At 42.4% G+C, this 22416-nt stretch overlaps 1 protein-coding gene across 2 annotated transcripts in view; it reads left to right on the forward strand.

Moving 5' to 3' along the window:
• Positions 1–5526: 5526 nt before the first annotated feature.
• EPAS1 (endothelial PAS domain protein 1) overlaps positions 5527–22416 on the forward strand; it is a 77310-nt gene continuing 60420 nt past the window's right edge. The window contains exon 1 of one of the 2 annotated variants that reach the window (XM_059468004.1): positions 5527–5821. In XM_059468004.1, coding sequence (XP_059323987.1) covers positions 5796–5821 — 26 coding nt within the window. In that variant the 5' untranslated portion in view covers positions 5527–5795. The remainder of the gene's footprint in view (positions 5822–22416) is intronic. The other variant, XM_059468003.1, reaches the window with a different exon arrangement.

Below are 22416 nucleotides of genomic sequence, written 5' to 3' on the forward strand. Positions count from 1 at the left end.
CTAAAGCAAACAAAACATAAACAAACAAACACAGCAACAACAACAACAAAACAAAACGCAACAAAATTAAAAAAACAAACACACCCAAAAAAATCCCAAAACACAATCTCTTGGCTCTTTTTAAAAACTCAATGGCCTGTTCTGCAATGGCCTGTTACACTGCCTCCAAATAAATATTTGACAAGTGACTGCATGTTTACTACTAGGCATTGGTATCGGCTTCAGTATTGCAAAAATCTTCAATCACAAAATCCCTTCTCTCTCAACGTTCATCCAGCACTCAGTGCTTTTGCTCCTGTTGATAGGGTTCCTCTTCCTCCTCTGTGGTGATAACCTCCTTGGGGATAGGTGACAATGTGTGCTAACAATATTGCTACAAATTTTGGCTTTTAAAATCCACTTAGAGGAACCTTTACCCTTCCCACCCTTTAAATATTCCCGTTACTGTTGCTGGCTTTGAGAAAAACATTCCTCTTCTAATCTGGCATCCAGATTTCCTCCTCAGAGCTGCTGTCAGGGAGCAGCAAGAGGCTGCAGACCTCTTCTGCCCGGTGCTGGTGCTGACAGCTCCTGTGGGTGATACAGAGCGGGAGGCAAACAGGTGGAAAGGGAATAGGAGGCAATCATCAATATTACACCTGCAGGGTGCCTAACTTCCAGAAACATTGCAAAGGAATTTATGAAAATTAAGTGAAGGCTCCATCCACTTCACACTTCATTAACTTGGACTTTACTGCATTTTATACCAAAAGCATTCATTGATAGACTATATTCCTAGATCAACCTCATTCCTTTCAGGGTTTTTCTTAATATGGTGGAATCTTGTTTGCATTCTACATGATGAGACAGGGTCCTGCTTAGCAAATGTGTTCAGCTTTTACTGTGTATGGAACAATTTTTTAAAAAGTCCACCTTGGAACCATAGTATTTCTAATAATTAAGATATTGAAAGTCAAGAGGAAAACACAAAACAGAACTCTTCTCCATTTAATAAGCTGGATTGCATCAGTTTTGTCCCTGGTTTCTTGGTTGAACTTTCCTAAAATTTCAAAATTATATTTTCCAATATCATGACAGGAGCATTTCTGTGTACTTCATCTTGGGTTTTCTTTCTAATCTGATTGTATTGCAACACACTTCTGTGTGAATTAGACTTTGTTTGACCACCTTGCCTTGGGTTAGGCCTAAGATATCCTCAGTGTGTCATTTTGAAAAAGGTAAAGAGATAAGCAGAGTAATTTTAAGCTTTTTAATATTTACAGGTACATTTCCAACATTTTGGCCATCATGTCTTTTTTTTGCATGAGAGTGTGATGGCTGAAACCTCTGGAATGTGTCTGTAAGTAATCAATGCCTCAAAATGCTGGGGCTTATCTGGAAGCCTTGCTTGAAGGTGTGCACTCAGTATTTGGAAGCTCTCAAAAACATCTTGGTGTCTCATTCCCTCAAAACTACATTTTAGACTGGCTGGTCCAGGATATGTATAGACTGTGTATTGCTTTCTGCCTAGGGCAGTGCTGCTGTAAGATATTCTTAATATCTGTTTATGTGTAAGGGCAATCTACATGTCCTGTTTTATAATACATATATGTATATTTTTATTGTTATTATTATAACAATAATAATCTTGTTATATTATTCTTTCTTTTCCCCACAGTTCAGGCATATTTTTCTTATATTTCCACCTGAGTAGTCCCTCCTTTCTCTTGTAGATCTTCTTTATTCTATCTGTGTTTCTTAGGGATCCCTTTTTCCCTGCTAACAAATCAACCTGAAGTTTGAAATTTTACTGTCTCGCTTGCTATTGTGCTTAATAAATGTTCTGTGGCTTTAACTTACTCTGCTATGAGTAAGTAAAGAATTCTGTCTCCTTCCTCCAAGGCATCAGCTATGTTGAATAACAGGGCTCTCTTTTCTCCCCTTCCTTTCCCATCATGTCATTATTTGTTATTACAAGATTCAACTTTTTGCTTTTTCAGTATTGAGGAGCCAGAAAAAGAAAGAAATCAGACAGGGATTATCAATGAAGCTAAAACACTTTATCCTCTCAAAAAAAAATCTGGTTTTAAGAGCTGCTTTTAATTTTAAAAATTATGCCTCTCCTGCAAGAGATGGAGCACCCATGTTTTCTTCTGACTACTCTGGAGTATCAATTGCTGAGCAGTGTCAAACTTTTGTTTCACCATACTCTTCAGTCAGTACAGTGCCAGTAGCATGCATACATAAGTGGAGCACTGGAAGTGCTTTCACTTGGCTGATGAGGGCTATGCGCATCCAAACTGGTGTAAGTGCTGATTTGGATGGTGGATTACATCCATATGCATATCCTTGGGAAAAAACAATGCAGCATAACTGGTCCTAAATCACTGGTGTGTTTCAGAATAAGTGGCAGTAATCAGGAGCTTGCCAGCATCATGTTTGGGTGATGGGGTGCTCCCCATGAGCACCAGGGACCCTGTCACTACCCTGTGCAGATTTCCTAGCTTGTCAATGTAGTTCAGACTTCAGTGTGGGCTGTGAAAGTTGATCTCACACCACCCGGGTTTCTTCCTAAGTCTCTCTTTTCCCCCGAGTTTAGTCCAGACACAGCTGACATAAACTGGTCCCCTCTAGAATTGAAGGACCGTTCATGAACCCATTTGATACCAAGGCAGATGTCAATGACTTTTCAAATACATCACCTGAAGGCTGCCTTTAGAAATTAAAAACTTTGTGTTCCTATAGCATCTCCAGAATAATTCACATAGGAACAATGTGGGCCACCTTCTCTAATATTTTCCAGAATGGAATGGATAAGACACAGCAGCTTGTATTTTCTCTGACCAGCAAAAGTAAAGAAGTCCCATCTAGTATGTTGATCCTGCTGAAATCTTTGATGGGGGGAGAAAAAAGAGGAGTTAACACCTGTTAAGTTCAGTTCATGAAGTTTCCTGAGCACTTTTTCCTCTTACATGAGATTTTATCTGAGTTATATCTACTAAGCAAAGTGTAAAATGTAGCAAATACAAGGTAAAATGGAAGGAGTAACACAGGAATATGAAATGGAAAGAGCCATTACAACGGTGATAGTAATCAAGAGAACAAAGTGCACTTACTGTCAGTTTAAGGCTTTGTTTGGCTTTTCTGGTAGCTGTATCTTCTGTGGTTAAATAGAGCAGATTTGTAGAGTAAATGCGCTCACTAATGGTGCAGTTCCTATCGAAGCTTCTGAGCAGTATAAGGTTAGAGAAAGTCCACGTTATGGTGGGTGCTGCTGTTAATAAATACTGACTCATCATAAAGGAAATTAAAGTAGTAGTAGATGCATTTGAAAACACAATTATGTGATTCTCTCCACTGTTATCCAGCAAGGAGAAACTGCAGCAAGCCTCGCTGAAGGTGCTGTCGCTTGTCACCACAGAATGCATCTGTAAATTGACCGTGGTATTAAAGACACATTTGATCTTCCCCTCCCTGAACAGTCCTGGGAAAGAGAATGAATTAACAAATAAAGTAAACTCTAGAGGACAGGCCATTTTCCCCTTCATTTTCCCCTTCAAGATGGGGAGCTCATTTGCCAGAAATAATAGCAACAATAGACAACTTCAAGAACTGAAGCTGTGAGGGAGCTGTAAGAATCACTCAGTCTTTCTTGCTTCACCTTCCTGATGCAGCAGCACGATCCCTGTTTTTCTGGGCACTGGCCTGTGCTGAAGCCCACCAGCCTGTCTGTGCAGAGGACAGCACAGGTGCTTGAGTGGCACTCAGATGTGAATTCTCCCGTTGCCAAAGCACCCTCAGGCCCTGCTGGCCAAGAGATTTACACTGTTAATCAACTACACAGTATCCATGCAGGCAGAGCCAACAGGAGTCTGGCCAATGAGCTAGATGTGAAATAATTAAAATTTACTGAGTGGTTTAGATTTAGTCAGTTTGAATACTTTTCTTGTCTGATTTTTGAAGGCAAGTTGTTTATCCAAGTGAAGTGCTTTAAGATACAGCAAGGAGCACTGACATCAGCAGAGATCAATGAAGGACGAAGAGGTCTATTTTATCTAGGAAATGAGTGACTTGGGTCTTTGATCCTGTTGCATTCTCATATTCCCAGAAGGTTAAATTTAGTCCTGCATACACAAATTCTGTTTGACTAAGTTTACTTAGGTTTTAAATATTTGCGGGTTTCTTTTGTTTAGGTTCTCTTGTATAGCAAGAAAAAAACCCCAACTGTTACCACATAATTAGGCTGTTGCTGTGTAAGCATGTGTAGCTCCTTTCAGACTTGAGAGGAGAACATGCAAATTCAAACCCAAATGCATTTCTTTAAACTTTCATACTGTATAAAACACCCTCTGACCTATTGTATAGAAACCAGCCTCTGAAATGGCATGGGGGAAATGGCTCAAGTTTGAATTAGCAAGAAATAAGTATTGTTTGGCTCATGTTGCCTACATTACTTCCATTTTCCACATGTAAAGAAAACCTCGTGCAGCCTAATGCAAAGGTCTGCGTTTGGTTCAAGATATAAAAATGTAAGGTTAGCCTTAGAGACCATGAGGATAAGGCTGAAGTTTCTACCATGCTGAAAGACAAGATCAGGAAAAAAATTTCATAATCCCTTGTCTAGGAATGTTAGTTGCTTTGGTGTAAAGTAAACAGAAGTCAAAGCAAGTTGTTTTTTTTTTTATTATTTACATTTATCTTAACTGCAGCAAGCCATAGCAGGTGCTAGCATGAGATGAGCTTTGGCACTTCATGCCACAGACTCGCTTCACCGTGTGTCATCAACCACGAGTTTTAAAAGTGCCTGAATTGAAATATCCACTACGGCACAGAAAATAAAATCGAAAAAACAAGGAGAGGAAGGAAGTGCCATCAGGGAGGCAAAAGAAGAGCCCTTGTTTCCTTGCACATCCCTCCGCCCCGAGCCGCCGCCACACTCGCTCTGCTCCGTGCGGGACGCGGGCCGAGCTGAGCCGGGCCGGGGCAGGGCTGCCATGCCTCCTCGGCCTCTCCCCAGGCCCGCACCGTCCTTGCGACTTTTATTTTCGTCATTTTACATTTATTTTTTCAGCACCCCTGCCTGGGCTGAACGGGGGGACGCTCAGGGGGCGGGTGCGGGGCAGTTCCCGCTGGCGGGAGCGGCGCTCGGTGCCGGGGCAGCCCCGCAGCCGCTCCGCGCCCGCCGGGCAGGTGCTGCGGCGGGCCTCGGACCGCACCGAGGGGAGAAACCACTTCTGAGGGGAAAAAAAAAAAAGTTAAAAAAATAAGAAAGTTCAATAACCAAAAAGTTAAATAACTGGAAAACAGGACAGCAGCGGAGGGCCCGGTGCCGTGTGCGGGAGCGCGGAGCGGCGCCGGCGGGGCGGAGCGGCCCCGCTGACCCCCGGCCGGGCCGGTGCCGGGGGCGGGGAGCCCGGGGCGCCCCGCGGGCCCCCATTGGCGGGCGCGGCGGCGGCGGCGGGGCCGGGCCGTGCGGGCCGGGTCCCGGGCGGAGGGGGCCGGCCCTGCCCCCGCGGCCGGCGGCTGCCCGAGGTTTAAAGTGAGAACTTTCTGCGGGCGGCGCCGAGCTGCACAGCCCCGCCGCCGCGTCGCTCCTGTCCCGCCGCAGCAGTCGCCGCTACCACCGCCTCCCCCGGGCGGGCCGTACAATCCTCGGCAGTGTCCTGAGACTGTACGCCCGCCTCGGGGGCGACCCGGCCGAACCGGACCGCGCTCCCCGCCCGCCGGCGCCCGCGGAGCCCCGCGTCCCGCGGGCAGGTGCTAAGCGCGCCCCGGCCCGGGAGGCGGCGCAGGAGCCGGCAGCAGCCGCCGCCGCGATGACAGCTGACAAGGAGAAGAAGAGGTGAGGGGCCGCGGGCGAGGCGCCGCGCTGCTCGGGCCGCCGCGTCCTCCTTCTGCCGCTGCCCCCTTGGGCCGCGGGATCGCCGCCCCGGGGGCGCTGCCGGCGGGACGGCGCGGCCTCGGCTCCCCCCGCCACCGCTCCCGTGCGAGGGCTCGACCCGGAGCCTTTGCGGGGACCGGCTGCGGCGTGAATGAGTGTGAGTGAGTGAGTGAGTGAGTGAGTTAGTTCGGCCGGCCCGGGCGGGGACAGGGGCCGGGTAGCAGCGCCGGCCCCTCCGGGGTAACCCGCGCTCCGTCCGGGCCGCGCCGAGCCGGGCAGCGCCTGCCCGGAGCTGCCCCCGCCGGCGGCACCGCGGCCGCCGCGCACCCGGCCCGGTAAAGGCGGCCCCGGCTGCGGGCAGGTGCATCTGGCAGGCAGGGCCAGCCCGCCGGTGTGCGGCCACTGCCGTGGCAGGGCTTGGTGTCAGCGAGGGCAGGAGGAGTAGGAAACTATTTTTCAGTTGAGGATAGGGGTTTTGAAGGTAGCAGCACTCTTAGCAAAACGTGTTTTATAACTAAAGTCGCGTGGATGAAATTGCCAGGCTGTGTAAATATTTCGACACCTCCTCGCTCCGGTCCGAGGCGCTGGCCGCGGTGCATCTCCCGCGGTTCCCGGGGCTCCTCAGCTGTCAGCGGGCTTTCCCGGAGGGCCGAGAGCCCCAGCAGTGCCCAGCGCCTCGTTTGCTGCTGCCCTTTGCGGGGGATGTAAAGCCAGACATTCCCACACTGCCAGAGCTCCCTTCCAGAGGGAATCAGAGTAACGCACTGGTAGTTTTGTAGCTCATCAAAGAGTGTTTTCTTGTTGGTTCTTGAGAACAAACGTCAAAATAAAACTCAGCGGTTTTAAACAGAAATTACAGGTGGAGATAAAGAGAAGAATTATATACTTGTTGCTCCAAAGCTATAAACAATTCCTATGGATGAGAGAGGGTACGGACATGGGGAAAACTCAAACGAAGTGAATAAAGGTCTATGAAGAATTGTAGGATATGTATTCAGTCTGATTTCTGCAGCAGGCAGGATCCATCGATTATCAGGACAGGTTACTGTTCTGGCCGTAGATTCTTTTTATAAGCGATGTGGTTTATAGACTAAGAATTTTATGTTGTTATATGTCGTGTATACTATCCAGTTACCATGCAGTAAACTCTAAACCTTGGGTTTTTGTTTGTGTAATAGCTCCTTTTTTATTGAGTCACGCTATGACGATGTAGTAGGGGAGGTATAGCAGTGTAAATCATACCTTTTCCCTGTAGTTCTGTTTTCCTCAGTTTATCAAAAACTAACATATTAAGGTTAAACAGTTACTTCAAGTGTATTTTGTTCTAGGTAGAGTGCAGAGTAAAAAAATACATGTACGTTTTGTGTCTTATGTTGAAAAAGTAAAAAATTATAGTACAGTACAATGTAGTTAATGTGTTAGTTTATGAGGCAAGAGGATGAAATAGTGTATATATTGGAAATACACTGCTTTCATTGTATCACCTCTTTTTAACGGGGCACTCAATCTCTTCAGTTTTACCCTCTTGCTTTCAAGCAGAGTGAGGGATTGAGCGCTGTCTAATCTTGCAGGACAGCACACTGAAGTGGTTTGGGGAAACACTCTTCAGATACTACACAGGCTTCACAGGACTGAAGTCTGAACCCTGATCCTGACTCCCTCACTGCTTTTAAATATTGTGACATTCAGTGACAATTTTTCTGTTTCTCTCAGAAGTAGGCTAGTTGTTATCTGGTTCGTGGGTTTGTTGCGTAAATTAATGTTTGTGGAAGAGCTGGGAGAGTGTCATATGAGGGATTTCGGATAGCTGGCTTGTGCCTCTCTGTCAGTGTGCTGTGGATATCCCTACTGGGGATGTACCCTGTTGAAACAAGATCGTTTTGCTCTCTTAATTTTCCAGTACTGTTATAGAGTAGGTTTATTGCCTTGAGTTCGACAGTTAGTGTATTGTTTGCTTGATCTCTATCCAGATATGCAACTAGGATGTCTAACCTTACTTGCTGATAGCATTTATAAATCACTTTCATGGAGAAAAGGTGGGGCAATGTTACCAGATTTCCAGGCAGCTCTGAAACTATGTTGAGGAGCAGATCTCTTACTGTTAAATAAATGTTCTAAGGAAGATAATCTTTGATTCTCTTAATGGTCCCTTTAAGTTGAAGAACATCCTCAGGTCCTCATTTGAAGCTCTGTTTGCCAGCAGAAAAGAGCAGTTGCTTTATTTGGAACAAATGTTATGGCACTTTCAGTAGGCTGATTTAAAGTTAGTCCAAGATTCAGAGCTGAAATTAATATGATTATTCTTTTAACTTATTAAAAAAAAAAATCTACACAATATTAGATACTCTCCTAGAATGCTGGTAATTAGAAACTAGGAGAAGGAGGAATAAAAGGGCATAACACATTTTAGCATATTATGAAAGCTAAGGGGAAAGTATCTGATCTGTACAGCTGTGCAGTACAACAACAAGTAGTAGGTAATTCCCAATGCAATTAGAGCAGTCTGGTACAATATCTTGATGTGGTTTTTAATGATTTGCAAGACAGTTACTTTGTTAGGAGTGGATGTTGTGTTAAATGAACGGTTCTGGATGGACAACAGTGTCTGTTTGAGAAAAGTTTGAAGCCAGGCTCAGGACAAGTCAAGTACCACTGAGAAGGATGCATCATTTTGCTTCACCTTTTCAGTTGTGTTGTTACTTGGGGAATTCTGTGTTTGTTTTCCAGTTATATGAAAAATAAACCAGTTTTGCAGCTCAGGGTGTTTCTGTGCTAGTGGTCCCCATGTAATTACACAATAGGTTTTGTGACCATAACCGTGTAATGTTACATAAATCCGTTTAACAACTTCTGGCCCAGATAGTAAAGAAATGGGATTGCCCCCAGTTATTATCTAGGTAACAGGCTGCTTTCATTTACCCTTTTACTTTGGGCTTTATTTGATGTTGAGCCCCTCTAATGAGGTACTTTGTGCCTCAAATTTTGCTGACCTTTTTCCTTCAGGAGAGTGGTTTTGCCAAGCTGAGGTCACTCTTGGCTGTTCCTCCTCAGGATGAGGAAACTGTCCTGATGGCACAGCTCTCCAGAGCTCAGGTAGTTGCTCACTTGTAATGGATACAATTTGGATGTCAGGAAATGTGAGCATTTGGATGTGCCAAGGTGTTAAACTGCAGATTTCAACAAACACACAGTCTCAGTTTTGTTTTCCCCAGTACATTTTCTGTGTGTCACTGTTGCCAGGTATACTCCCTGTTGCCTGTTATTCTGTGATGGTGGTGACAGATCATCTTGTCCATTCTCTTGCCAACCCAAGTTTGTCCTTATATTCTTTTAAACCTCACTTTATGTACTTTAGCTGATGGAGGTTAGAAACTTTCCTTTGCGGACTATTTCATAGATTACTCAGCTCCATAAAAAAAAAATTTTTTTAAGTTTTATTGTTGCTCAACATCTCCCCATGCATAGCCCACATATTTTAGTTACTTCTGTTTGCTTCTGTGTTCACATCTGCTCTTGCAGTTTTTCTTATTTGGAGTTATCAAAAAGAAATGTGATCCCCTGAATTCCTGGTGAACAATCTGTTTAAATTGGCTGTTTAGCACATATTTATGGTGTGTTAACATTAAGCAATTCGTATTTCTGTTTCAGCACCACAAATTCAGACACTTCATAGCTTGCAGGTCATCTTGAATGATCCTGGCCGCGCATAGCCCTCCTACTTTAGTATTGCCCCTTCTGTTTCTGTACTCTCTGCCCCTTCTGATTTCTAGAGATGTCTGGCTTTTCTACCAGAGGGTGGCCCAAGGGTACAGGAGTGAGGAGGGACAGGCTCACGCCTGCCCTGGCTCTGCCTTTGCCTGCAGTGACATGGAGCAGAGGCTGGGCTGAGCTCTGGCTTGGGAACTCCTGACTTCTGCTGCCCACCTCTGTGGTTTCACCTCCACAGAGCCAAAGTATTTCAGCTTGGTGAGGACTGAAAGGCTTTTGCTGTGGGAATGGTGTGCAGTGTGAGTGCCTCCCAGTGTGCACCATCCTCCCAAAGTGATCTGAGCATCTGGGAATTTGTGTTTCACAGGGTTGCTCCAAGGGCTTGCTCTGCTTGTGCTTAGTGCTTGGCCCTAGAGCAATCTAAAAATCTGTCAGCCCTTCATAAACACAATCTTTGTGTCATGCCCTTATCTCTGCATCTCTGTCACATTTATCTTGTGTGAGTCATTAAGAATATCTTGCATATTAGAGATACTTTGCTAATAACCAGTTTTGCATTTATGCTGTGAATTCAGGAGATCCATCATGAGTATCAAAATGGATCTCTCTATATCTTTCTGTAATATTTTTAACTATGATGGATTCATAAACATTAAGTATTTTTGTTTTCAGGTTCCAAGCTGTTAGGTGTGGTGAGAGCAGTACTCTTCAAGCATTAAACTTTTTGCTATTCTTAGGATAAACATTAGAGTGAGGAAATGAGCAATACAAAGGCAGATTGTATTTAAAAATAATTTAAATACTTGGAATGGTTTTATTCTGCTAAAGCTATTTGTGAAATGCTATTTTGTTAATTACTCCAATATTCATAGTGACATGTGTATCTTAATAGTTATAAATAGTTCTGCTCCTAGTAGCTGGCACAAGGATGACAGAGCCCTTCTCTTAAATGCAGAGAAAGTGCAAGAATGAATATTAATGCATCTGGCAGATTTTTTCTCATTTATCTTTCTTGTGCTCAATTTGCTTAAAAGACAGTATAATAAAGTAGTTATTTGGTGAGGATAAAACCTTGACTGCTTATATGTAAAAAAAAACAAACTTCTTACATTTACAGAGCTGCTTTTTATGAGACGCTTTCTGAAGTGTGTAAAATGGGAAACTATTTTATTATGCATTTGGAAAGTAGCTTAATGAAGTACAGTAGGCCAATTGGCTGATAAATAAGTACTGTTCCAAAGTAACTCACTTAATTATGTTCTTGAGATCAAATCTAATTATGATTTTGTTTTTCCTCTGTGACTTTATTTAGGTCTAGAAAATTTTGCTGAAATAAAATCTGCCATAATAAATTTTGATTAAATGGGCATATTTGGGCCTGAAAACAGTTAGACTTGTAATTTAATTTACTTGACTGTTATTACAAAGCATTTGGATTTGGATAGCATCTCTATTATGCTTCTCTGTCCATTGCTGTATGTGACCCAGCAAATATTCAGTATTTATTTTATAGAAACTCATCAAATGTTTTGCCAGACAAGGAGCAAAGTTGCTCTAGTTGAATTTTTATGTCTGATCTTCAGTCAAAGAGGTGCCCTGGTCTTGACCCTTTCTCTGTGTGCTAATATGTGGAATCAGCAGTTTTCTTTGATTTAGGGGAATGTTTAGGGTGTTGCCTCCAAGAAGTTTGAAAAATTCAGAAACTTTACACATACTTCGTGTTAGCCTATGGCTGGACGATTAATACTGGCTTATTTCAGCTTTATAAACAAATTGTGTGCATTTGGGCAGGAGGAAGAAACACTTTTTTATTTTGTTTGTGCTCTCAAGTAGGACAAAACCAGAATAACACAGCTCCTCAGTGGTTTTTATTCCTGATGTAAATATGTTGAACCACCCCCCAAGTTACAAATGCTGCTTCGTTCTGCTGTGTATGTATTTATGCACTGATTTGCTTTCAAACAAACATTAAATAGCATTATTAAGTAGTGTTTTCATCTCAAGTATTTGTGGGGAATCTGTAGAACCAAAGTGACTGTTTGTTCAAAGAGATTTCAGCAGCATATTGTGTTTCCAACAAGAAACGTCTCTCAAACTGCATTTGCCTGTGCCTGGCTATTCCTCCAGTCCCTGCTTCTTGAGCATGTCCCTAAATCCCAGCTCTGCCCTGCGTGAATGAAACCTCTAGGCCAGAATTTGGACAGACTGTAAAGTAGGACTTTGATGGAGAGAACAACCGGACTTTGATGGGATTTGGCTGGGATTTGTTTGCTTGTTTTTGTCATATATATGAGTGAACAGTGATGAGTGCAGGTCCAACACTGCTCTCTGTTGCCTGCCTCGTTCTTTAAATCCTCTCCCCCAAACAAACAAAACAAAAAGAAAAAGAAGAGGGGGGAAAAAAGTAACTCCTGATTGTTTTCACCTCCTTCTCCATAGCACTGGCAGAACAGAAGGCTGAAGCACAGAAACATCCCTTTATATTTGAATATGAAATATTGTGTGCATTGAACTAATTCTACAAATAACAATATTTTTGCAATAACATTTTGGAGCTAGAAGAGTGTGAGCAGTCTCGTTTTGTTTCAGGAAATTGTGTTATCTAAGGAAAAGCTAAAATTAGAAGTGATATGGGGAGCGTTGTGCATGGCGAGTTTTTTTTGGGGAGGGTGGTGTGGTTTGGTTTTGTTTTTTTTTTTTAAACAGAGCAGCTCTCCTAACGGATGAATCATGTGGGTGTAACTTATGGCACTTGATAGCAGGCAGTCTGTCTGAAGGTATATGTGTAGTAAGATTACTGGGATCATTTAAAAATTATTTGGAGCTACTGAAACGTGAACTTAATCTATTGTAAATATTTGTTACTCATTATCTAATATATCAAACTATATGTGGTTGGAGTTGGGCAAATGAAGGTAAGAAATAAAGTGCAAATTTCAAACAATGGTACCAAGTGCTGGAAAAGCTGCAGATGCAGTTGGTGAATATTTTCTGTAAAAACAAATATTTTCTTGGAAAATAATTTTCCAGAGCACAAGGAAAGCAAGAGCTAGTGTTCTAGCTTGAGCTAGACTAAAATGAAGCAATTTGGGTTGAGAAATTGTCAAGACATGTGTAGACTGCTGAAACATTTTAGATCTGGGTTCATTTTTATAAGGTTTCCTGTGTTGCACTATGTTGTTAATTGAAAATCAGGTGTTCTAAATTCATTTGAATGAGACTTAAATAATTATTAATCACTTGTTAATTTAAATATTTTTCTTTTTTCTTTGTCCTTCTTTTCTGGTGTTAGACTTAATGGGGTTTTTTTTCCAGATCTTTACTGTACTGAAGTAGTGTACACATACATGTGTCTGGTTTGGTGGCTTGACCTCAATCAGATTCCTGTCCTTCTTTCAGGAGAAATCTTCACATTTATCTGCTAAACCAAAATATTAGGTATTCCTTTTACAGTATTTGCAAGGCCCTCATCACTTAAAGTCTTGAATTCAAAACAGTCCCAGTCTTTCAAAAACTGCAATTGCTTAGACAAGTTACCAGGTCTGATGAAAATACTTAGTCCTCTTTGGCTTGGGTTAGGCAGGAAGTGTGACTTGGCAATGACAAAGGTCTTCTCTAGCTTTGGTTGTGTGAACAGCTTTTTAAAGACTGTAGGATAATTGAAAACATAGCAGTGAAGGCTCGCCATAACCCCTCACTGGCTCCTGACACAACAGACAAGAAAGTCAAAATACGGGAGAGATGAAAACAGCATGTTTACAGAATTTCTAACTTGTTCTCAAGGGACTGATAATTTCAGAGCCATGTTCTCGAAAACCTGCCTGCATATGCTGAGAGATAGACATGTTTGCCTTTCCCAGGAAAGCTATTGCTTTAAGCAGCAGATATTATTATATCTTGAAATATAGTCATCCCAGGTGATATCAACCTTTGGCCTAGTACACGTGTTTTCTTTACATAGTCAGCTTCTGAATCCTTTATATATATATATTATTTTAGTACACAGAAGGTGGTTTGCTGAATGGTTTCAGTTTAAGAACCCAGTTCAGTAGCCTGAATAAGTTGCATGAAATCTTAAAAATGTGCCCTATTCTTCTCTTCTTAAAAGGCAAAACTGATGGTCATTTGTGGTGTGAGAGGCCTTATGAACTTTTTTTTAAACTGCATGGGAAAATATGCATTAAGGGCTCATAATTTTGGTGCAAGTTGTCTTATGGTGTTCAGAAATGACTGTATAATATTTTCACCTTAGTTCTATTCATGCTCTAGTAAGATAAATATTTGCTTAGGTAATAAGCTGAAGCAAGTATGAAGTGGGATGGTTATTAGGCAGCTTTTATAAAGGTGGTGGAAGTATACTTTAGAGAACATTCCTTGTATTTTGTTTCACCCTTAGCATATCTAACGTATTTACTGCCATAAAAAGGTGCTTAAACTGCTTAAGCTGGTGGTATCACAGCTGTAGTCATTTGCACTTGCATTTGTATGATAAACTACAAAGCAATCCTATTCAGCCATTGTGTTTGGGACATTCTCTGGCTGCTGTTGGTCTTCAGGCCCTGTCTGTTCATTCGCAATTGTGTCACCCTCTCTGCCAGTAAATTCTAGGTATTATTGGGTACTTATTGTCAAAATACTTCAGAGATCTCTCAGACGTTAAGAAACCATCCTCTCTGTATTTCTACACTTGTAAATGGGGAATGTTGCTAGGAATGTGCCCAGCTTTTGGCTGTCTGTGCAATTTGTATCCAAAAGTCGTTGCAAATAGCAGAGTATCTTCTGAGATGATAAGCATTGTTGCTCCTGGTTAGATTACTGTGTGGCATTATGATGAAATAAACTTGTTAGCTGATGGCAATGACAGTGTCTTCAGGCTCCCAGGTATTTATGGTGAGTATTGACTTAAAGCTGATAGGAAGTTTGCTTAGAACAAAAATGCCTTTTGTGTGATCTGTGGAATGCCAGCGTCACATGTGGATGTGTGAGAAGAAATTCAGCATTAAATGGCTGTATCGTGCCATGACTCCTTAGGCAGTTTTTCTCTGGAATATAAATGCAGTGACCAGTTAGAACTATACTAAACTCCAGGTTATTTTTTTTTACGGTCTCAGTTGCCTCCCCTGTGTTTCATAACCTGTGAGAGAAGATTGCAAGTTGGTGAAAGTGCTTTTGGTATTTTCCTATAGCTTTTGCCAGATGATTCTTCTGGAAAAGCTGCATTTGTCTAATTCAGTGAAGGTGGAGAGCCTTTGGGAAGGGGTAAGCATTTTGGAATAGCCTCTGCATATTGCCTTCAGCATATGGTCTTGGAAGAACAGCAAGGCTTTTCCTACTGCTGGCTGTTCCTGTTCCTCCTCTGTCACAAAGGAAAACCATAACAAATTGGCTCTTGGTTTGCTGCTTCCAGTTATCCCCATATTGGTCTGGGAGACAGTTCCTGTTGTCCTGTAAGGTTGTCTTGCACATTGAAGAGTGCAGACAGTTGGAGTTGGGCAGTTCTTGCACATGGGATGGCTGAGTTTTGCTTGCAGGGCAGGAAACCAATGCCTCAAGACAGATAATTATGCTTGGTCTTAACAAAACAGTGTTATTTATGCTTTTTAGGGAAGGTAGACATTTGGGGGTGTTGAACCCCCTTCATTGCTTAATGCAGCACTTTTACGTGGGTGGTTTGGTGGAAGATGCCGCATTTCACTGAGGGAACATAGCTTGCTTCAGCTGCGGGTGGGCTGTTTTTGTGCTGCAGCTGTAAGATTATCAGTTTGTGTTAATAAATCTGGTTCTTGGGTTTTCTCCCCTGTGAATGATTTGAAGGATGTGTTTATTGCCATTACTAATCAGAGGGACATTTTTACAGAAACATCCTTTCTGTGCTCAAGTTGCCTCAATGCTTCTACTGGTTTTTTTACGTAATAGCAAAGCAGTATTATGTTCCTAGTGATTCACAAAAGGGAACTATTCCATTCTCTTAGGCATGTGCTGGCTTGAAAATGAAATAGAAGCAAGTGCAGATATCTTCAGGGAAACTTTATGCTGGTGTTTCGAAACAGCCATTATTTCCCATTTAGGAAAAACCAACCCCCCAACCCTACTTTTGTTTGTCAGCTGCATGACTGGCCCGAACAAAGCCTCTCTGGCATGGGGACCTGGGCCAAAGTGCAGTGAAGCTGAATAAAATCATGTTTTAGATTCTGTTTCTTGAGCTTGCTCACCACTCTCAGTAGAGCTGGCTGTGAAAGTCGAGTCTGGTTGTTGACCTGGCTGCTGAACAACAGCTTTAGCAAGTGGGTCTGGCCTCTGCAGTTGCTTCTTCTGTCTCCTTTTCCCTCCACACCCTCTCTAAAAGCCCCTTGCTTGGCCCATGTCTTTGTTCTGCTGGGTACTCAGGGCATTGCATTGATAATGTAGCCTGGACGGTGTGGTGTGGCTGCTCACTGTAGTTATCCTAGCTCCCCAGTCTGGAAAACTGGGATGGTAGTACATCCTTCCTTCCACCCTTTGTGTGTCTTATTTATTTAAATTGTAAACTTCTTAAAATGGAGCCTTTCTATTTCTATGCCTAACACAATGCTGTAGATATGCTGGCAAGAAACTTGTAGAATAAACCTAACTTGAAAATGCTTTAATAGGAGGTTGTCAAGTGGAAGGAGCTTGGTTATCTCTCACTCCTATATTACCTGGTTAATTGCTCTCTTTACTGCAGCACTCCATATTATCCCTCAATATGTAGGTTACACCCACGTGCTGACGGGTGACCTCCGCCTTCGCTTGCTTCACCTTTGAATTTGTCCTCCTGTCATACAAGATCCGTGTGCAATTTAGACGCCCCAAGCAATTGAGAAGGTGGGGGTGTTGGTGGCGGCAGCAGGGGATTGCAACACCCTGAAAGCATCCCAGGGATGATAAACCCCTTATTCTTTCAGATTTCATCACGGAGCAGGCAGGTGAGCAACCCACGGGTCAGTAAGAGTGAAAAGGAGGGTTTGGCCATCACAACAAAACCGGTCTTTTCTGCAGATGGGCAGTTCAGCAGGGTTCCAGCAATCATTTGCTCTCAGTTTCTTTGAACTGTAAGAAAGTAGAAGAGTGCTGACACACAGGGTTATTGGGACATGGGTTTAGAGGTCAGCATACACAATCTCACTCACAGAGACTGAAGCCTGTGGATCTTCATTCAGTTAAGGCTTCTCTTGCGTACGGGTGCCAAGGTGGGCCAGAAGACGGAGCCCCTGCAGGGTTTGGTGTAAAGAGGAGACAGTGAGAAAAGCCTAATGTTTCAGACAGACTTGGCAGCTTTGCACGTTGTGTGCAGGCCCTGAAGAAGATAGTGCAAGAGGCTGTGTTATCTGTGTAACACTTCTTTCCCTTTGCCTACCAGATCTTAGGACAACATCTCCCTGCCCCTCAAACCTAAATGTCACTGTAAACATGGTGTTTAGTTTATACACTGTAAACTAAAAATTCCAGCTTCTCAAACAGCATATATGAAGCAATGAACCAACCAGAGTGACCAGCTCTATTGCTTTCTGACACTTTTAAAAAGAAGTATTTTAAAAGAAGCAGATGACAGCAAATGGTTATTCAAATAGGAACTTTTCAGAGCTCTTCTAACATGGGGAAGAAAATGAGCAGGGAGCAAAGTTGGCATTGCAGGTCACAGTAGGGATTTTGGGTGCAGTGATGGCTAATGTGGACCAGAAGTCCACTTAAAGGCAGAGCTGAAAGAGGAAGAGCGCCTGCCTTCTAAAACCTTTTAAGAAGAAACACTGCCAACGTGAAGTCATTGCAGAGCATTCCTTCAGAGGGAGTCATGTGATGAATACAGTGCAACTGTAAAATGATTTCATGTTATATTGCATTTTGAGTAGGTTACAGCCAGGGAAAGAGCCTACTGAGTCATTTGTTGAGCTATGTGCTCCTGTTGGTTTGCTAAGTTTCTCTTTGTACCTTAATTAACAGTTGGAGTGCTCTGGCTTTTGTACCAAAAAAACCCTCCATATCCATAATATCTATAACCTTTATCAAAATGGAGTTCAGTTCCTGCCTCAGACCTCTGGGTTCTGTTTTGTGAAAATGCCTTTGAGGAAAATAAAATGTCAGCTGTGTGTGATATAAACCTTCATCCCACTTGAAAGAGGTTTCATGATCATTTCACTTCTGGCCTTAGCTGGTGGATTAAGCAAATGAAATACCTTTGCAAGGTATGAGGAAAGTAAAACAAGCATCTGTTCTTATACTGTTACTTGTACAGGAAATCAGTTCTGATTTACACTTGTAAGAAGGAATATTTGGTGGGCAAATGTATTTCATTGTGCTGTGTTTGCCCACGTACCAGGAGATGTTTTAGTGAAGCTGTGGAATTTGAAATCAATATACTGAAGGAAAATAAAGAGGAGGCTTCAACCTAGAGACATACTTGCTCCTGAGAGTCAAGACAATCTCCCTTTCCACCTCAGAGGAAGTAAATACCTTCTTGTGCTTGTGGTTGGAGGTATATTATAGTTTGCTGTTGCTGAATATAGATTGCATATAGGAAGGCTGGAGAAGGATTATGGCTCAGTGAAGTACTTGGATATCAAAAGAAACTTTAATAGATGATGAGACAGTGATTAGATGAATTATCCCCTTCTAGCTTGTTTCCTTAAGGGATCAAGGTTTACACGGTTATAGTGTGTCTGCCTCTATTTCTGATAGAGCTGTAGAGATCTCAAGGATACTAAATAACTGGGAGCAGGTGTTGTAATGGCTACAGGGAAAAGTTGCATCCACAAGTCTATTTCCCTGTAGAGATGAAAGACTTGCTATGGCTGAAGAAGTCCAAGCGCCAGCCAGCTACATGCTTGCAGCTTGCTGTGCCACAGGTTCCAGGATCCACCAGGACCTGCAAAATCTGGAGGAGTGTGTTTTTGCTAGAGCCCTTGTTGGCACAACAGCTTGTTGCTTTTGCAGTGTAGTTCACTGGTTCACCCTTGTGGTGTTTTAAAAACTTTCTGTGAGCTATTTGCCTTGCTGTTTGGCAGAAATAGATACAGATAAAAGGCTGCTCCTTACTCTGGGTGTTTTCAGGTGTTTCAGTGTGCTTAGACCTTACTGGTTTTGGATGAAGAAACTGCTGTGCTACTATGATTAATACTTACCCTCAATACTGTGGGCTATGTAGACTGGCCACATTAAAACCACCGATGTATGCTTCACTCAGGCCTTGAGAAGTGCAGCTAGACTTGTTTCTGCTGGATGGGAATCTCTGACTTCAGCTGGAGAAACAACTGCACTTCTCAACAGCTTTAAGTCTGGATCTGGCTGTAGAAAGATCTGTTTTGGTTGGAGAGGCCCAACTGTGTGTGCGCTGGTGTTGATTGTTGGGGTTATGATTAATTTTGGGCATTGTTATACTGGCAGTAACAATGAAGGCATTGTCACCACTAACATTTTCACTTTCCTGTGTTGTTGCAGTGCTTGTTTAATTATTTTTGCAAGAGCAGCAGGCTATGGGAACCTTTTCATGTGCCAACCGCATTGAAGGCGGGAATCTCCTGTTAAGAGTTGCGTATTTTTGTTGTTCCCATAAGCAAAGGTAATGATGAAAACTTGTAAAATTGGTTCATTGGCTTTGGCTATCGGTATCTACTGAAGATCTTTTGTACTTCTCAGAATCACTTCCCCCAGTCAAGGCAGCATTACTGTTTGGTTTGTGTTTGCTGGAAGGAGAGTGCTATTGTGTGTTTTTGAGGGTGATTACAAACATAAAATAGATTCTCTTGAGAACACTTTGTCTACTCTCATCACAATTGGTAATTGTTTTGTGTTGTGTAAGACTCTGCGTGCTGTGCTTCTTATTTGGCACTATGTGTGTGTGAACCTAAAACTGGATTTCCACCCCCAACATTTTATCACTGATATTTTAAAGGTGAATCCTGGAACAAAGCATAAAACCTCTCTGAACTCATGTATTGCTAGATGATGAATGTTTACCGAATTAAGGCAAGTTTTTTCAGTCATTTCAGAAATCAAGTTTGCTACATTTTAATGGATGTCTTCTCCAATTAGGACCTGTGTGAGGTGGCTTTCAAAAATGAATAAAACCACCAAACCCCACTCCCAAAACAATTACTTTTGACGTTGACTAAAACAGACTAAAATAGTATAGTTATGTACAAGGTGGGTGTCATCCTTTTGCACCAAGTGTATTTTCCTAGGTCATTCCAAAATGCCAAAGGAAAAGGAATCCATAATCCTCATATATCCTATTAGCAGAGAGCCTTGAGGTAGAGATGGGCAAGATGTGTGGAAAAAATGAGGTTTCTGCTAAACATTTTCTTTGTAGGTCACTTATTGTAGTTGAAATTACAGGGAGCGTAAGAGCAAGTGATCTATTAGCAAAGCCATGAAAATAAACCATTTGCCACTTCTAAGAAGGGTTGGACCAAAATATGCCTCGAATTTTAAAAATAAGTGAAACCTTGGCCAAAAGTAAGACCCGGTTTTTATCTGCATTTCATCAGGTACATGGCGTCCTGGAACGCAGCCCACTGGCAAAAGCATGGGGAGTGTTATCCTTTGCAGCACTGGGAATGTTCTCTGCTGAATTTGGCGCCAATGACCGAGCTTTGCTTGTTAGCTGAAGTTCACACAGACTCCTTGCCAGGCCTGCCCAGAATGCTGTCTCCTCTGACTTCCTGTGGTCTTGCATAATATTTCCTTGCTCCTTGTATAACTGCGGCTCATTCTGGTCACTGCCCAGTTTATACGGCCGACTTTTTAAAAGGCCAGTCCTGCAAACGTGCGGCCGAGCCATGTCGGCGGCGGGAGGCGTCCCGGCGGTGACGCCAATGGAAGCACATGGAAGCTCCCTTCCACGGGGAACCACCGGCAGCGGGGGCGGGTGTCAGTGCCGACGGGGCTGGAGGCAATAAAGGTGCCTGCTGCGGCCTCGTGACGAGATAAGCGTGAGGCACGGCTTCAGATTGAGTGCACCTCTGAAATACGTGCCGCTGTGGCTCTGATTTCTGTGACAAGCACAGGCCTTTATTGAGGCTGGAGGAGGCAGCGTGCAATGAAATTGCATTTTCAGAACACTCTGAAATTGTTGGTATTGCTAATAGTCCCTCAGTTAAATGTCCTTATATCTGCCTTGAGAACATGCTCTGGGTATCCAGTGTGTTAATGACAATGATAGGAATTTCTGAAAACAGTATTTTAATGCTGATGGTTTTTAATGCTTCCACACAAGTTGTTTCTGCAATGGTCTGTGGTTAAAATATGCATTAGTTTTGCATTACTGTTGAAGCAAGTGTATTTAATAATGTTTACCATTTACTAGCCTAGATTGTGTGTGTTTTGAAAATGTATTTCACAGCAGCTTGTGCCATGTCACTGCGTTTATGCTGATTATTTTCTAAATATTTGTGTTTGCACATGTAGCTATATGTAGAACATTGTGTGTACTTACAGAGCTTTGTCCGTAATTCATTTTCAGAAAGATGTTTGTCTAACTTGACACTTTCTACACAGTTTAAACACAGTTTTCAAACTGTTACTCATATTCCTTGGCAGACCTGTTCCTGGCATGGCTTTGGAAAGCTGAAGAGTAGAGATGACAAAATAGTCACTTTAGTATGTTTGTAAACTTACTCAGTAGACTGTACTCATTTTTTTCTGTTCTAGTTCCTAGGTCATGTATGATCTTCCAGTTAAATACCATCTGCTTTGAAGAAACAGAAGAATCATTTTAAGGGAAAGCATTCACATTGACTTAGTCATCACAGTGATGATTGTGAGATTGTGTTTAAATTGTCTCATACTATCATCTTTTCTGTGAATCCAGGTTGTCATAGAAAATGTCACGTGACTTCTTGCATTACTGTCTTTTAATCTGATTAATTTATTGTGGAAAATGAACTTTTACTGGTTAATGTGTGTTGGGAGACAGCTTTTGTGGTCACTTCAAGGCTGTAGTCTGTAGTCTGGTTTGTTACCTTGTATTCTTAGGAAAAACATTTTAATGGCTACAGTCCAGCTAATGCCATACTTGGAGAATTGGTAGAGTAATAGAGTGGTGATACTACTGACATCTAGGAAACATTTTATAATATTGAGAGTACGAGCACTTCTTGGGTGTGTGTATAACATATATTGCATTTTTGACGGATGGATGCAAAGCCAGAAATCCTGGTTTACATGCTGTTGGCTTGACCAAACAGCTCTAGCAGCATGGTTGCCAAATAAACCAGGTTAACCTCAACATGTTTTGACCAATGATGGAGAAAAGCAGCAAGCTTGCTCCACAGCAATGGAGTTTGGAGTCCTGGAAAAGCCATCCAAATATGAATTGTATGGTAAAAGTAGACTGATGATGGAGTTGGCCCTAAGATTAGGGAAGACACATGAGAATTGCAAAAGGTGTTGGGCTGAGCAGTGTTCAACCAGCTGGAGAACACATTTCACTGTCAATAAAGATGGATTTTCTCTCCAAATGGAAGCAGTTAGAGAGATATTTTAGGACCTGACAGTCCATTTCTTTTAATAAGAAATATGTTCCTCTGATATACATCATTTTAAGTGATTTCAAAAAAATTGTTTTGCCTTATAAAGTCAGAGCTAGAAATCTACTCTGCATATAGAAGAAGAAAATTTAGAAACTCTTGCTCAAAAAACATGGGGTGATCCTTAGTCCTTTTTTTGGCAGTGTTAAAAAGACACACGTGCTCTCTGAATCCAAATGTAGCCAAGTGTTGGAGAGATCCACGGTCACGTGGGCATATTCGCTTTTCCTTTTTCTTTTATGAGATAGAAATGTGCACATGGGCACTGCAAAAGGTTTGAGGGTTTAATCCTCAGCTGTGCAGGCA

This window comes from Ammospiza nelsoni, chromosome 3 (genome assembly GCF_027579445.1).
Source record: "Ammospiza nelsoni isolate bAmmNel1 chromosome 3, bAmmNel1.pri, whole genome shotgun sequence".
Classification (NCBI taxonomy): Eukaryota; Metazoa; Chordata; class Aves; order Passeriformes; family Passerellidae; genus Ammospiza; species Ammospiza nelsoni.